At 35.3% G+C, this 17,902-nt stretch overlaps 1 protein-coding gene and 1 long non-coding RNA gene across 3 annotated transcripts in view; one reads left to right on the top strand and one right to left on the bottom strand.

Annotated features, from left to right (window-relative positions):
* LRCH2 (leucine rich repeats and calponin homology domain containing 2) overlaps positions 1–5,536 on the top strand; it is a 92,448-nt gene extending 86,912 nt beyond the window's left edge. For both annotated transcript variants that reach the window (XM_082445506.1, XM_082445507.1), the window contains one exon: positions 2,505–5,536. In XM_082445506.1, the coding sequence (XP_082301632.1) occupies positions 2,505–2,624 (120 nt within the window). In that variant the 3' untranslated portion in view covers positions 2,625–5,536. The remainder of the gene's footprint in view (positions 1–2,504) is intronic.
* LOC309652106 overlaps positions 1–17,902 on the bottom strand; it is an 89,004-nt gene that overhangs the window by 57,150 nt on the left and 13,952 nt on the right. The gene's annotated exons all lie outside the window — the stretch shown is intronic.

Below are 17,902 nucleotides of genomic sequence, written 5' to 3'. Positions count from 1 at the left end.
TGAGATATGTGATTCTAGTTTGCTGAGAGTTCTTACCACAAATGGATGTTGAATTTTGTCAAGTGCTTTTTCTACATCTACTGAGTTAACATATTTTTTCTTTCACAGCATTGTGAATTACATTGGTTGATTTTCAGATATTAACTCAAACCTGGACTGCTGGGATAAACCCCACTTGCTCATGATGGATTTTGTTGTTTTTATTTTTATATTGTTGGATTCAATTTGCTAAAATTTTGTTTAGCCCTTTTGCATCTATGTTAGTGGGGTTATTAGTCTTCTGTTTTCTTTCTTTTAATGGTTTTGCCTGGTTTTGGTGTCAAGTAATGCTGACCTCATGGAACATGTTAGGAAGTATTCCCTGCTCTTTACTTTTCTTGAAGATTTTGGGTAGAATTGCTATTATTTCTTTATTAAATATTTAGTCAAATTCATTATTGAACCTTGAAGCCATCTCGGCAAGGGGTTTTCTTTGTGGGAAAGTTTTTAACTACAATTCAATTTCTTTAATAGATATAGGGCTATTCTAGTTTTCTATTTCTTCTTGTATGAGCTTTGGTATACTGTGTCTTTCAAAGAATTTGTCTGTTTCATCTGGTTTGTCAAACTTATTGTTATAATGTTGTTTATAATGTCCCCCTTATTATCATTTTAGTATTTGTAGACTCTCTTGTGGTGTCACTTCTTTTATTCCTGATATTGGTAATTATTGTATTTTCTCTCTTTTTTGTGATTAATCTAGCTAGGGATTTATGAATTTTAAAAAATTTTCTCAATGAACTAATGTTTGGTTTCTTTGATTTTTTTGCTATTATTTTCTGTTTTTTAATTTTATTGTTTTCCTCTCTCATCTTCATTATTTCCTTCTTTATGCTTACCATTGGTTTAGTTTGCTTTTCTTTTTCTAGTTTCTAAGATGAGAGCTGAGGTCATTGATTTGAAACCTGGTTTTCTTTTCTAATATATACTTTAGTGGTTTTTTGAATAAATAAGCAAAATATTAGGAGGGCAACAAATGTTGCAGTGAAAATGGAGTGAGAAGATAGTTTTTGAGAACTATTGATAAATGAGATATTATCAGTAGTATTTGGTGATTGACTTACGGGAGTAAGGAAGAAAGAGACTATTATGATTCCCAGGTTTATGTTGAGAGAGACTGAATAGTGTATTACTCACTGAGGTATAGAATACAGAGGAGAAGTTAATTTAGTAAGAAGTAGTTCTGTTGTGGACATACTGATTTTGATATGTCTTTTGTATATCCATTTGGCTGTATCAAGTTGACATGTGTATCTGGAGCTCAATAGAGAGATCTTGGCAGGAAATAAAGATTTGAAAGTCATCAGGATGGAAAATATAGTTGTTACTATTTGGGAATAAGGGCCCTGTCTTGCCAAGGCTTCCAATGTTTCTAGAAACACTGAATTAAAAAAAAAAAAGTAATGTTTCTAGATTTGTAAAACACTGTGCTAGCTAACTAAAACAAATTATGGACCAGATGGGACCTGTAGATGGTCTGTTTGCCACCCAATGTATCCATTACTAGCTTATTTTCCTGAGATGAGTGAGTGTCCCAACTGAAGCAGTAGACTTCATTGTTTCTTCAAAAATGCTACCAAATTTATTTGATGTTGTGCACATGCATGCAGACCTTCAGTTAAAACTCTTGTAGTTTTGATGAGGCTTTGAGAATACCAAGGAGAGGATATAGTTTGAAAAGAGAAGAGGGTGAAGACAGAAGAACCCTTGGAAACATTAAGATTGTTAGAAGAGGATCAGTGAAGGCTAATGAAACCTAATGCAAAGTTGTCTCTGAACCCTCTTTCTCATAGAGTTGTGAAGATCAAATGACACACGTGATGACATAGAAGAGCAGGCAGTTGTTATTTATTAAATTCTAGACTATTGGAACTAAGAAGCAACACATCACTAGAAGCTGGAGGGAAGTAACCTTAAGACAAAAAAAAGTACTGAAGTGCTGTATACATCACAGACCATGGAACCTCAGAACTGATAGAAAGAACCAGAGTGGCTAGTTTTGTATAGGACTGAACAGTTTACAAAGTGGTTCCGTATATAGACTGTTCTGTTTCTTTCTCACATAGTTCCATTTTCAGGATGAAAAAACAGAGTCTCAGGGAATTTTAGTACCTTTAGTACTTCATATGGCCCTTAGGTCCCTTGGCTGGAAATGTAGTGCTCTTTCTGCTGTAGCACGAAAGCTTAGGGAACATTTAGCACCACCGTCTCACTTTAAAATATTTGCTTATTGTGTGGATCAGATCAACTTCAGGTCAAAACACAACCTGTAAAATAGAATTCCATACCATAAAAATGTATTGAAACAGACATTTTAAAATTAGATTTTAATTTAATTAGAATTGTGTACTTTTTACTTGAAGTTTCATAAAAAGCATGTTTTAAAAACCCAGTTCTGACTTTTTCAGGTTTTGCTACACTATTAAAAAGCAAATGTTCAGATATCATTTGTTTTGTTTTTTCAGGAAAGACTCTGTTTGCCTCATCATATTTTGGAAGAAAGAGGTCTTGTGAAAGTTGGTGTCACAGTTCAGGCTCTTCTTGAATTACCTACAACCAAGGCATCTCAGCTTTCTACGGCTTGATATAACATTTAAAAAATCATAAGTGTCTAGTTTCATTTATTTGAAGTGATTTCAAATATCTCAAATTTATGAATAAGGATGTCTAATCAAAAATAATTTTATTAGGTCAAGCCTTAGGTTTAAGAAATATTATGTTAAAACATTAAAATTCAATTTTGCATTGCCCAAACTTCTTTTGGGGGAAAACTGGATCAACTTAATAAGAGTTTTTGATAAATTCAAATTCTCTTTTTACTAAGTCAGCTGATAACCTTGATTATTTTTCAATAATCAGATTAATACTAAATTTAAAATGTGGTTTCAATTCAATAATCACATTAGGTTTAATGTTTTTTTATCATAGCATACTGGTGAACATGTGGATAAGGTAATCATTTTTTACCAATTTAAAACAATTCTATATTTGAGTTATTTAATATGCTTGTAATTCTAGTTTATACATAATTTCTTCAATCTTTGGTCTTAGTTTTCTAGAAAAAAAGTGAGTAGAAATTATAGAACTCTGGCTTTATATTGAATTCTTTTAGGATTATAGGTTGGTGCCAAAATATTTTCAGTTGTACTGTAGATTGTTTACATGTGAAGTGCCTGTGTAATTGATGACTCATATAGTCTTAAGCATTTTTGCAATTTCTTTTTATGTATTAATGGAATCAGTGGAATTTTAAAATATTTTAGTAGATTTTGTAAGTTCAGTAATATGTGAGGATAAATGTGCCTCACATTGTGACATTTGTGTTTTTTTATTTAGTCCATTGCAGTTTTCGTAAATTGGTTATTTCATGTTGTCAGAAAAACAATGTTAATATGCTTAATTTATGCTATTTAATTTTGCAAAACTTAATCATCTTTTAAAATGTATTATTTGAAGAGTATTTTATTTCTGTATTGAAAATGTTACACAAAGCAGTAAGGTTTTTGCGAATTAGCAGAGTACTTAATTGTCAAGGACATTTTGATAAAACTGCCAAAGTTTGGATTTATATCTTGACTTTCAGGAACGTTATTACATCAGTGTGCTGCCTTTGGTTACATTCAGATTCAGAGAGCAGCAATTGAGGAATAGGTTTTTATTAGAAAATATGTCCATTTGTGGATCCTGTAAATCGTAACTGATCCTCAACATGATGTTGAAATAAACACAAACCATTCTATAAATCTTTTCATAAGTATACTGTTACATAAAGTCCTTGTTTAATTTAGAGATGGATAAATTTGCATTGGTAGTAGTGCAGGAATTTTTCAAAACCATTACTGTGATGAATAACTCAGTTTGCTATAGAAAAACCTTAGTATAATTACTTTTGTAGTAGTCAAGCAAGTATCATATCTTAAATATGTGATTATTTGCACTTGTTACCTCTTAATATGGATGCAACTTATTAAAAATGTTGGCCTGGGTATTTCAAAGGTATATATAAAAGGTAAAAACTATTGTGCCAAATGGTATAGTAAGGGTTGGTTTAGGAACAACTCTACTTTTTTTGATCAGTCGACATGAAGCCATATAATTAAGTTTTGGCTTTAGGATACAGATGTGTTCTTTACATTCCCCAAGGGTCAAATTGAAGCTTTTAAAGAATTAAAGCTTCTTATGACTAAAAGGTTTAAAAATTAAATTATTAGTAATTTATTACTTTAAATATTTGAGCTAATTAGTTATTATTTTTCAGTTGGATCTTAAAAAACGGCATTGACATAATCAATCTCTCTAGTGAAAACTTGGGTAATAAAGGTAAGAATTGACAAATACCTTAGTTGTTAGTTTTTAATGTAAAAATTTGACAGTGTTACAAATAAAGTGTTCATTAAAAGCTACAGCAATCATTCATACTGCTTTCATAGTTATCATGCTGTAGGATTCCTCTTGTTAATCAATCTAGATGTTAATTATTTTACAAGTATTTTCATGTTTCATATCATTGAAATATTAGTGAAATTATAGGCCATTTCCTTATTGCATTTCACTTACTTGTCAATTAATTATTACTTTAAAGAGAAAATACACCAGAACCTTTGTAGCATTCTTTACTGCAAAGCAAAATTCCATTTAAGATGGGTCTATCTGAGGTCCATACCATGGCAGTTTATTTACTGTAGTGGCAAAAGGCAACATCACCTCTATGGCAGTTTCACAGCATAGTCCCCAAGCACACATTATACCAAGGCTCTGATGTATTTCTTTTAGTATTTTTGAGTAAGTGTAAAATTTATTCTAAATGGTCTTTATGGTTATTATATATTTACTTCATCAGTTATTGAATTGAGAATAACTATCATTATTTGAATTGGATTTGTGATTTGAAGAAGGTTAAATAATCAAACTAAAATATTTTATTAGGACCTAAAACATGCAGTAGATAGCTGCTTCTGCTAAATTTTATTCCTGTATCGCACAAGAAAGAGGTGATGTCAGATATGTTAGAATTGAAATAAGGAGTAAAAATACATTACCGTTTGTTTAATAATTATCTTTACAGAATGCTAGTTTATTGACTTTTCTAACTGAATTTTTTGAAGAATTCAGAAATGTTTGTATTGGTCACAGATCTATCATGATTGATTTTCTGATGCATTTAAAAATAAATGGAACATTAAATGTATATTACTGATGCAAACTGTGGATAAAGTTGAACAAAAAAATTAAAGTCTGAGATTTCTTTTCTCCCTTTCTACCTCTTCTCTTAACATCACAGCATTCATTTTTTGTAGGTATTTGATAGCTTGTGTCTATGTTCTCTAGTATGGAAAAATAGACTTCGAGAGGATATTCAAAGTAAGTTGAGTCTAGATTTTCTTTACGTCATGATATTTTTAGTAGACAATGTTTTCTTTAAAAGAACAATGATTTCCTCAGATATCTTCACAAAATGATGTCACCTTAATTTAAGATAGACTGTATATAACATAAATGTCAGATAAACCTTTACATAAAATAAAAGGTAGGGCACTCCCTTCTGGCCTGCAGAGTTTCTGCTGAAAAATCAGCTGATAACCTTATGGGGATTCCTTTGTATGTTATTTGTTGCTTTTCCCTTGTTACTTTTCATGTTTTTTCTTTATCTTTAATTTTTGTCAATTTGATTACTTTGTGTCTCGGTGTGTTCCTCCTTGGGTTAATCCTGTATGGGAGTCTCTGCACTTCCTGTCATTTAAAGTTAGGAATAGATTGATTTTTACTGTGCCCCATTAATGTGCATCAAGTAGCTACCTAAGTAGATGAGAAATGCATTAGGTATGTACATAAAGAGAAATAGATTTTTCAGTTAGCAAATTGAATTTTCTAGAACTTTGTTGTTCAGATATCTCAATCACTTCTATTGCAAAGAAATACGAAGTAATGCTGTATAATTTATAAAGTAGTAATTAAAATTATACCTTAGGGCACTGATTCTTTTCTTTTATTGTATAAGTTTCAGGTATACAGCATTATAATTCGACATCTATATATATACACTACAAAGTGATCACCACCACAAGCCTAGTTACCATCTATCACCATACAGTTTACCCTCTTCACCTGTTTTGCCCTTCCCCAACCCCCTTCCCCTCTGGTAACCACTAGTCTGATCTCTGTATCAGTTTGTTTTTGTTTTATTTTCTTTGTTTGTTTGTTTGTTTTTTAGATTTCACTTAGCATAATACCTTCAAGGTCCATCCATGTTCTTGCAAATGGCAGAATTTCATTCTCTTTTATGCCTGAGTAGTATTTCATTGTGTATATAAACCATATCTTCTTTATCCATTCATCCATCATGGGTGCTTAGTTTATTTCCTTATCTTGGCTATTGTAAATAATGTTGCAATGAACATAGGGGTGCATATATATTTTCAAGTTAGTGTTTTTGTGTTCTTTAGATAAATACCCAGAAGTGGAATAGCTGGGTCATATGGTAGTTCTTTTCTTAATTTTTTGAGGAATTTCCATACTGTTTCCACAGTGGCTGCATCAATGTACTATCCCACCAACTGTACAAGGGTTCCCTTTTCTCCACATCCTCACCAACACTTGTTATTTCTTGTCTTTTCAATAATAGCCATTCTAACAGGGAGGTGATATCTCATTGTGGTTTTGATATGCATTTCCCTAATTAATAATTAGTGATGTTGAACATTTTTTCATGTACTTGTTGGCCATTTGTATGTCTCCTTTGGAAAAATGTCTATTTAGATCCTCTGCACATTTTTAATTCAGTTTTGTTTTTGTTATTGTTGTTGAGTTATATGAGCTCTTTATATATTTTGGATATTAGCCCCTTATCAGATTTGTGATTTGCAAATATCTTCTCCCATTCAGCAGGTTGCCATTTTGTTTTGATTATGGTTTCCTTTGCTGTGTGGAAGCTTTTTAGTTTGATGTAGTCTCATTTGTTTATTTTTGCTTTTGTTTCCCTTACCTGGAGTCACATCCACAAAAACATCGCTAAGGCTGATGTCAATGAGGTTATCACCTATTAAAATTTATCGTTTTTCCTGCTCATATTTTGCAAGCTAATTTTTAAAATTTACCTCTCAGTACTACATTTGTCATTGAATATTCATTTCTGCTAGTTGGTCCCAACAATCATGTTTCTTTGAAAAGTAATTCTGTTTATTTTGAATGATTGTACATTACATTTGCATGGAGAAAGTTAATATATCCATTCCACAGAATTGCAAAATAGTCTATGTAGAAAATGGTATATTTCCTAAAATTTTATATTTTTCTGAAATAATTTATTTCGAAAGCAATTAACTTTGAAATCTTTCTCTGTGTTAAGTTGTAGAATAATTCATGTTAGTTTAAATGTAATGTTTTTATGTTTATGGTTCTCTTGTAGATATAACATTAATATAACTCAGAAGTTCTGGTAATTTTGGCCTATGGAAATGTTAATCAAAAGTATTTTTTAAAACAAATTATGAAGTACTAGGAAATTTTTCACTATTTTCTATACTCATTTCTAGGTGCTTTTGATATTATTTGAAAATCTTATTGGTAATATTTATATCAGTAAGGATCTAATTCTTTAACTGATCTTTTACTTATTTGACTTGTCAGTTATTTCCAAATTGTTTTTTCTTTCTTTCTATGGCAAAGTTGCAAGTGATAAATGCAAATGGAAATGTTTTTCTTTCCGCTAGATCTTTTCATAAACCAAGGTGTCTCTTTAAAATTGCTTCTGTACTTTCAGCCTGGTTAATCTACAGGAATGAAAGAAGAGACTACCACAAATGATCCTGTTTTGCCCTTAGGCCTAGACCCACGTGTTTTCTAGCCAGACTTGATAAAATAAGGTTTTGTTGATAAAGGGATAAGGTAGGACTCTAAATAGTAAGATCTAATATTTAGTGAGTTCTTACTATGTGCATAGCATTGTACTGAATGCTTTCAAGCATTATGTAATGTAATTCTCAGAATAACCCTATGAGATGGGTACTGTAATTATCCTAGTTTTACAGATGAGGAAAATTAGACCAGAGGTTAAGTGATTTACCCAAGTTTACCCATTTCATAGGTGGAAAATCTAGGATTCTAATTCTATCCAACATCAAAGAAACTTTATTTTACCACATCACCTGCAGGAAATAAAGTTCTTTAGTCCTCCTAAGGAATTAATTGTTATGAATCCTTCACTTGCTTATTTTTGTAGTTTAGACTATATTTTTTCTGTGGCATATGTATATATCTTTTCTGTATAGGCCTACACAAAATATTAGTCCATATACATGTTTGCATTTTAATTATTTTTCTTGTATTGGAGAAATTTGATGAGAAATTTGAAATAATAACAGGCACCGTGGCATGTCTCAACACTTGAGTTTTAAATCACTCAGGAAATACTGAGTATCTATTACTTGCTAAGCATTGTGTCCTAGGTGCCAGGTATGCACTGGTGAATAAGACAGATACCTATACCTTGAAGGGGCTCACAATCACAGTATTCTATATAGAGTGCCTTAAGAGTTCTGTTTTCTAAGCCTTCTGTGACTCTTAGAAATATAAAGACAGAGTTTATCACTTACTATTTGATTTATACCTCAGCCTACTCTTAAAAATAATATGACAATTTGCAATAAAAGTAATCAATAAAAAACTCTCATGTATCCAGTTAATAGAGAATAAGAGCCAAGTAATGAATGGGATGGTAGAACAATTATAGATAGAAAATCCAGACTCAAGTCAGTTACTACAGTTTTATTCAAAACTTAGCTCTGAGCCTCCTGCCAGATAAGAAAATACATGAATATATCAAGATTGTTGTTTCCTTAGGCTTTGGAGATCAGTCAACACTGCATTCACTGAACCTTAAGTGTAGTAATCTCTGTTATGTATTGAGCACAGGCTTTGCAGGACAGACCCTTTAATTCCCAGTTCCTTTAGTAGCTGTGGAACTTTGTATGTGCTAACTTCTCTTGTCTGTGTGGCTACTGCATAGAGTTGAGTAGATGAAATGGGAATTGTGTAGATTGCCTACCACAGCACCTCATGCAAAGTAGGTTTCCTCCATTTGGATATTAAACATGTAGATAAAGATTTTGTTGTGAAAATTATTATATCCTAATTCAGATGGAAACCTTATATTGGTTGGCGACAGGGTTACCTGTAGGTAGGTACCGAAATTCCTTTATGAATGAGTATCATCTATTTGAAAGTCTAACAATTGCTCAGTTGAAATTCCAGATACCCATCATAAAGCAGAAGAGATGGCTTTAAGCCAGGAGTTACTAATTATCTTCCTTAGCAACAAATTGGGTTTAATACAGTTCCTACAGATCACTTGAGTTTTGAGCTGGAATGCTATCTCAGTGAGCCAACCAGAAGTAATTTATATCCTTTCTTCAAATTTATTCCCACAGTCTCTCAGTTGATTAGTCTGTTTTATACTTCATTGAAAATAGAAACCATCAACTGGGGACTCTATAATCTTTCCACTTGTAATCTTAGCTGCTCTTACACCTATTAGATTATTCAATACTGTTACAGTGGAAGATGTGTCTTTCTACTTATCAAAGACCACATATTCTCTGGGATAAAAAACCCTCTTTTGTACTTCACTTTTTTGGTTGATAATTCTTCGTGCATTTTTTATTTCTGCCTCTCTACCTTGATTATTACCATCGACATAAAAGCATATGCTAGTTTCATTTGAAAACAACCATAATACTCCCAGCAACTGACCTTTTTTCTGCTTGGCTACAAACCCAGATCTCTTAGAAGAGTACTCTATGCTGTCTCCACTTCCTCACCTTTCACTCATTCTTCAATCCACCCTGTTCTAGCTTCTTACCTGATCTCTTCACTGTCGTTGATTGCTCTTATCAAAATTACCATGATTTCCATATTGCAACATAACGTCAGTTCTTTGTTCCCATCTGTTTTGATCTTTCACCTGCTTTCATCATAGTTGGCCCCTCCCTCCTTGAAACATTGTCCTCTCTCACCTCTTTATAACATTATATTCTTCCAGTTTGCCTTCTATCCTCCTGGCTACTCCAGCCCTACTTCCAAATGAATGGTTCTCAAACTTTAGTGTACTTTAAAATAGCTTTGAAAGCTTGTTAAAATGCAGATTCTTGGACTTCATTCTCCCAAGTTCTTTTTTAACACCTCTGAATTAAGCCTAAGAATCTATAGCTTTAACCAGTACCCCAAAAGGTTATGATGTAGATGGCTCATGAATCTCAATTTTGAAAACCTTTGCTCCTTACGTCTCATTCCTGTGCCTCCCTTCTGTCTACACTTTCTCCTTTGGAGAGCTAATCCATTCCTATCTATATGTCAATGCTTCTCAGCCCTAACTGCATAAAGAATCACCTAGAGAGCTTTTGAAAAATGTTTATGCCCATTCCAGACCAATTAAATCAGAAATTCTGGAGATGGAACCTGGGCTTTAGTATTTTTAAAAGCTTCCCACGTTATTCCCATTTGTAGCCAGGGTTGAGAACTACTGTTCTACAGATGTATAACTTTTATCTTTAGCTCAACCCTTTCCACAGAGTTTCATATGTATGTATTCAATTGCCTACTTAACTGTATCTCAGATGTCTCAATCCTAGAATGATCAATAAAGAACTATTTATTCTGCACCCTGGCCTCAAACACATTCATACCCATAGAAGTATAAATGTTAATATCATCGATTCAGTTGCTTATGACAGGAAAGAGGGAGTCATCTTCAATTTTTTTAACCTTATTTTTCATGTTCAAGTCATTAATAAGACTTGTCACTTTTACTTTTTAGAATACATATCAACTTTGTCTCATGCTTTCCATCTCCACTGCCAGGATTGTAGCCCAAGCCACCACACCATCATCCCTTGTCTGGACTGCTGCAGTAGACTCCTAACTGGCTTCCACACTTGCTTCTCCAGTTCACACTCCGTGTTGCAAACTCAAGTGACGCATTAAAGCCATAAATTATCATGTCATCCCCGTACTTAAAACATCTCACTTATAATAAACCCTGGGTTACCTCTCCAACATCAACTCCACTACCTCTCCTCTTACAACTCCCCATGCTCCAGCCACATGGGTCTCCTTTCTGTTTATTGATCTCACGAGTGTATCAGGGCCTTTGTATGCTGCCTGAAATGCAGTTTCCCCATGGCTGCTTCTTATTATTCAGCTTGAAAGTCTCCTCCTCAGAAAATTCTCCCTTATTATTTTATAACATAACACCCTGTTTATTTCTTTCATAGTACTTCTCAATGTGACATTTTATTTTATGTGTTAATAATACTTCCCTATTAGACTGTAAGATTCATTAAAGCAGGGATCTCTTTAATATGTCTTGTTCATTACTGTGTCTTTAGCTGGTAACACAGTGCCTGGCAGCTAGTAGGAACTCAATACAAACTTGAGTTATGAATAAATCAATTTAAATAATATCCCCAGATAACTAAATGAAATGACTCTGTGAACCTCTCCTCCCTACTCACTGAACTTGACAAATCCCAAGTCATCATTTAGGTGCCGGATTTCTTAGGGCTCCCTTTGTCAACTGCCCCCCCCATTAGTTTAAGCTCCTTTTTACACATTCTCATACATGATGTTAAAAATTATTTCCCTAGTATTTGTTCAGTCAATGAATTATATATCAAAATAAGCTAAGACTATATCAAGTTACTTAGAGATGGGGTCACTCTTACCTATTACAATTTCAAGATAGTTTTTACAATAAAGGCTGTGAAGAAATATTAAATCCTGGGAACTATATCTAGATCATATAGCATAGTTCATAGATGGCTCCAATCTATATATTCACAGGTCAAAAGTTTTTCGTTAAATTACGTAAAATTCTTACGTAGTTAAGTCCTCAATTGCGTGAAAATAGGGAGTTAAGTAATAGTTAAAAGGAGGCCATTTGTGTTTTTTAAAGAGCATTTTTGAGAGACGGGGAGAGAAAGGAGGGAGGAGGAGAGGACAATTTTGAGGAGATATTTAGAAAATTGATGAATTGTAATCTTGGAGAGAGAAGGCTTTAAGAAATGGGATAAACGGTACTTTGATCCCATCCTGCCTAACTTATGTCTGAGAATTTAGAGTAAAATGTTTTCCAAAGATTGGAATTTCCAATGATTCAAATAATTCTTATGACAGATCTTCCTAGCGTTTTTAAACTTTAGCACAAAGTTTTAAAGGATTTCAACTTTAAACTTAAAGTAGTTAATAAAATAAACTGTAACTGGTAGAATGATTAGTTCTCTCATAGGGAGAATTCTGGAATCTGTAAAACATAGGGCTTATAAACCTAGGAGAAATAGCTCCCAGTCTCCATTAGGCACTGGTGTCTGTCACTGAATGAGATCAAGGGAAATGTAATCACAGTAATGATAAGTAGAAAAGGAATAATTACTAATAATTTTTGTCATTTGATTAAAAATGTGAGTGAGCTCCTGTCTTGACCTATCCGACAGATTATCCATCATATGACAAGATTAAGTTGTGATTAGATATATATGATCGAGCATGCATCTACATGTTTGTTTGTTTTTTTTAATTTGGAAGCTTGGAAAGGCATCAAAGAAGTATTTTGTTCACTTCTCTTCATTAAAATAATACACTCTACAAGCAATTGACAATAGATACTCTATTCAAAAATATTAACCAATGGTAGTACATAGAGTTTGCAGGTGCTGTAATAAAAGTTGTGAGATTGTAAGGGGGCTGATTTGCTTATTGCAAATAGTAGTGCCAAAGCAGAAATATTACTTGGCCTTGTACTGTAGTTATGTTTTAAATGCCCTATATTTAACATGCTTTTTAAATGTGTTGTGATTGGGGACATATTATTATTATTATGTTTTTATAAAGACAATTTCTGTAGAAAAGGAAAGATTATTGGTCAGAGTAGATCTGTTTTGATTACAGGGACATACTTGAGAGGCAGAGACTTTAAGATTGCAACACAATGGCAATAGTCATTTATTTTTCTTCATATTGAGCATATGTTTTCTCAACACCACCTTCTAAATAATCCATAATTTTTCCTTTGATTTGTGGTGCCACTTTTATCATATTTCAAATTCTCATATGTATGTGTATCTATCTCTGAGCTCTCTATTTTGTTCTATAGGTCTATTTGTTGAAACAATATTAGTTTTTTAAAAAGTAAAAATGGGTACTTAAAACTCACTTATACTCCCTGGATTCAGCACTCAAGCAGGCCATGCTAACAGAGCAATGCAATTAACCTTTCCTATAAATTAAATGTGCAAATGTTCTGTGGAGGACTTGCTTAGAATAATTTTCTATCATTTGCAGAATGTGGTAGAAAAATTTTCTACCAATGACTAGGTGGTTTGAAGATTCATTACAGGAGGACCTTCAAGATGGTGGAGGAATAAGACGTGGAGATCACCTTCCTCCCCACACATACATCAAAATCACATCTACATGTGGAACAACTCCTACAGAACGCCTACTGAACGCTGGCAGAAGACCTCTGACTTCCCAAAAGGCAAGAAACTCCCCATGTACCTGGGTAGGGCAAAAGAAAAAAGAAAAAAACAGAGACAAAAGAATAGGGATGGGACCTGCACGTCTGGGAGGGAGCTGTGAAAGAGGAAAAGTTTCCACACACTAGGAAGCCCCTTCACTGGCAGAGACAGGGGGTGGGCGGGGGGAAGCTTCGGAGCCACGGAGGAGAGCACAGGAACAGGGGTGCAGAGGGCAAAGCGGAGAGATACCCGCACAGAGGATCGGTGCCGACCAGCACTCACCAGCCCGAGAGGCTTGTCTGCTCACCCGTTGGTCTGGGTGGGGGCTGGGAGCTGACAATCGGACGTCAGAGGTCAGATCCCAGGGAGAGGACTGGGGTTGACTGCATGAACACAGCCTGAATGGGGCTAGTGCGCCACAGCTAACCGGGAGGGAATCCGGGAAAAAGTCTGGAACCGCCTAACAGTCAAGAGACCACTGTTTCGGGGTGCGCGAGGAGAGGGGATTCAGAGTACCGCCTAAACGGGCTGCAGAGATGGGCGTGAGCCGTGGCTATCAGCGTGGACATCAGAGGCGGGCATGAAACGCTAACACTGCTGCTGCAGCCACCAAGAATCCTGTGTGCAAGCACTGGTTACTATCCACACCTCCCCTCCCGGGAGCCTGTGCAGCCCACCACTGCCAGGGTCCTGTGATCCAGGGACAACTTCCCTGGGAAAACACAGGGAATGCCTCAGGCTGTTGCAGTGTCATGCTGGCCTCTGCCACCGCAGGCTTGCCCTGCATTCCGTACCCCTTCCTCCTCACCGGCCTGAGTGAGCCAGAGTCCCCTAATCAGCTGCTCCTTTAACCCCCTCCTGTCTGGGTGAAGAAAAGATGCCAGAGGGTGACCTACATGCAGAGGCGGGGCCAAATCCAAAGCTGAACCCCAGGAGCTGTGCAAACAAAGAAGAGAACGGGAAATTTCTCCATGCAGCCTCAGAAGCAGTGGATTAAAACTCCACAATCAACTTGATGTACCCTGCATCTGTGGTATAACTGAATAGACAATGAATCATCCCAAAATTGAGGTGGTGGACTTTGGGAGCAACTGTAGACTTGGGGTTTGCTGTATGCGACTGACTAGTTTCTGATTTTTATGGTTATCTTAGTTTAGATTTTACCGCTTGTTATCATTGGTGGATTTGTTTATTGGTTTGGTTGCTCTCTTTTTTTTTATTACTTTTTTATTTTAATTATTTTATTTTACTATTTTTTCTTTCTGTCTTTTTTATCTCCCGTTTCTTCTGAGCTGTGTGGCTGATAGGGTCTTGGTGCTCTGGCCGGGTGTCAGGCCTGAGCCTCTGAGTGGGAGAGCCGAGTTCAGGACATTGGACCACCAGAGACCTCCTGGCCCCATGTAATATCAATTGGCGAGAGCTTTCCCAGAGGTCTCCGTCTCAACACTTAGACCCAGCTCCACTCAATGACCAAAAAGCTCCAGTGCTGGACAACTCATGACAAACAACTAGCAAGACAGGAACACAACGCCACCCATTAGCTGAGAGGCTGCCTAAAATCATACTAAGTACACAAACACCCCAAAACACACCACCAGACGTGGTCCTGCCCACCAGAAAGACAAGATCCAGCCTCATCCACCAGAACACAGGCACCAGTCCCCTCCACCAGGAAGCTTACACAACCCCCTGAACCAACCTTACCCACTGGGGGCAAACACCAAAAACAACGGGAACTACGAACCTGCAGCCTGTGAAAAGGAGACCCCAAACACAGTAAGTGAAGGAAAATGAGAAGACAGAGAAATACACAGCAGATGAAGGAGCAAGGTAAAAACCCACCAGACCAAACAAATGAAGAGGAAATAGGCAGTCTACCTGAAAAAGAATTCAGAGTAATGATAGTAAAGATGATCCAAAATCTTGGAAATAGAATGGAGAGAATACAAGAAACATTTAACAAGGACCTAGAAGAAATAAAGAGCAAAAAAAAAAAAAATGATGAACAACACAATAAATGAAATTAAAAATTGTCTAGAAGGAATCAATAGCAGAATAACTGAGGCAGAAGAACAGATAAGTGACCTGGAAGATAAAATAGTGGAAATAACTACTACAGAGCAGAATAAAGAAAAAACAATGAAAAGAATTGAGGACAGTCTCAGAGACCACTGGGACAATATTAAAGGCACCAACATTCGAATTATAGGGGTCCCAGAAGAAGAAGAGAAAAAGAAAGGGACTGAGAAAATCTTTGAAGAGATTATAGTTGAAAACTTCCCTAATATGGGAAAGGAAATAGTTAATCAAGTCCAGGAAGCGTAGAGAGTCCCATTCAGGATAAATCCAAGGAGAAACACGCCAAGACACATACTAATCAAAGTATCAAAAATTAAATACAAAGAAAACATATTAAAAGCAGCAAGGGAAAAGCAACAAATAACATACAAGGGAATCCCCATAAGGTGAACAGCTGATCTTTCAGCAGAAACTCTGCAAGCCAGAAGGGATTCGCAGGACATGGTTAAAGTGATGAAAGGGAAAAGCTGCCAACAAAGATTGCTCTACCCAGCAAGGATCTCATTCAGATTTGATGGAGAAATTAAAACCTTTACGGACAAGCAAAAGCTAAGAGAATTCAGCACCACCAAACCAGCTTTACAACAAATGCTAAAGGAACTTTTCTAGGCAGGAAACACAAGAGAAGGAAAAGCCCTACAATAACAAACCCAAAACAATTAACAAAATGGTAATAGGAACATACATATTGATAATTACCTTTAATGTAAATGGATTCAATGCTCCCACCAAAAGACACAGACTGGCTGAATGGATACAAAAACAAGACCCATATATATGCTGTCTACAAGAGACCCACTTCAGACCTAGGGACACATACAGACTGAAAGTGAGGGGATGGAAAAAGATATTCCATGCAAATGGAAATCAAAAGAAAGCTGGAGTAGCAATTCTCATATCAGACAAAATAGACTTTAAAATAAAGACAAAGAGACAAGAGACAAAGAAGGACACTACATAATGATCAAGGGATCAATCCAAGAAGAAGATATAACAATTGTAAATATTTATGCACCCAACATAGGAGCACCTCAATACATAAGGCAAATACTAACAGCCATAAAAGGGGAAATCGACAGTAACACAGTCATAGTGGGGGACTTTAACACCCCACTTTCACCAATGGACAGATCATCCAAAATGAAAATAAATAAGGAAACACAAGCTTTAAATGGTACATTAAACAAGATGGACTTAATTGATATTTATAGGACATTCCATCCAAAAACAACAAAATACACATTCTTCTCAAGTGCTCATGGAACATTCTCCAGGACAGATCATATCTTGGGTCACAAATCAAGCCTTGGTAAATTTAAGAAAATTGAAATCGTATCAAGTATCTTTTCTGACCACAATGCTATGAGACTAGATATCAATTACAGGAAAAAAATCTGTAAAAAATACAAACACTTGGAGGCTAAACAATACACTACTTAATAACCAAGAGATCACTGAAGAAATCAAAGATGAAATCAAAAAATACCTAGAAACAAATGACAATGGAAACACGACAGTCCAAAACCTATGGGATGCAGCAAGAGCAGTTCTAAGAAGGAATTTTATAGCAGTACAATCCTACCTCAGGAAACAAGAAACATCTCAAACAACCTAACCCTACACCTAAAGCAATTAGAGAAAGAAGAACAAAAAACCCCAAAGTTAGCAGAAGGAAAGAAATCATAAAGATCAGATCAGAAATAAATGAAAAAGAGATGAAGGAAACGATAGCAAAGATCAATAAAACTAAAAGCTGGTTCTTTGAGAAGATAAACAAAATTGATAAACCATCAGCCAGACTCCAAGAAAAAAAGGGAAAAGACTCAAATCAATAGAATTAGAAATGAAAAAGGAGAAGTAACAACTGACACTGCAGAAATACAAACGATCATGAGAGATTACTACACGCAACTATATGCCAATAAAATGGATGAACTGGAAGAAATGGGCAAATTCTTAGAAAAGCACAACCTTCCGAGACGGAACTGGGAAGAAATAGAAAATATAAACAGACCAATCACAAGCACTGAAATTGAAACTGTGATTTAAAATCTTCCAACAAACAAAAGCCCAGGACCAGATGGCTTCACAGGCGAATTCTATCAAACATTTAGAGGAGAGCTAACACCTATCCTTCTCAAACTCTTCCAAAATATAGCAGAGGGAGGAACACTCCCTAACTCATTCTATGAGGCCTCCATCACCCTGATACCAAAACCAGACAACGATGTCACAAAAAAAGAAAACCACAGGCCAATATCACTGATGAACATAGA

The sequence above is a fragment of the Balaenoptera physalus genome, assembly GCF_965194825.1.
Source record: "Balaenoptera physalus genome assembly, chromosome: X".
Classification (NCBI taxonomy): Eukaryota; Metazoa; Chordata; class Mammalia; order Artiodactyla; family Balaenopteridae; genus Balaenoptera; species Balaenoptera physalus.
The sequence above is the reverse complement of the archived record's forward strand: the minus strand, read 5'-3'. Positions and strand labels throughout refer to the sequence as shown.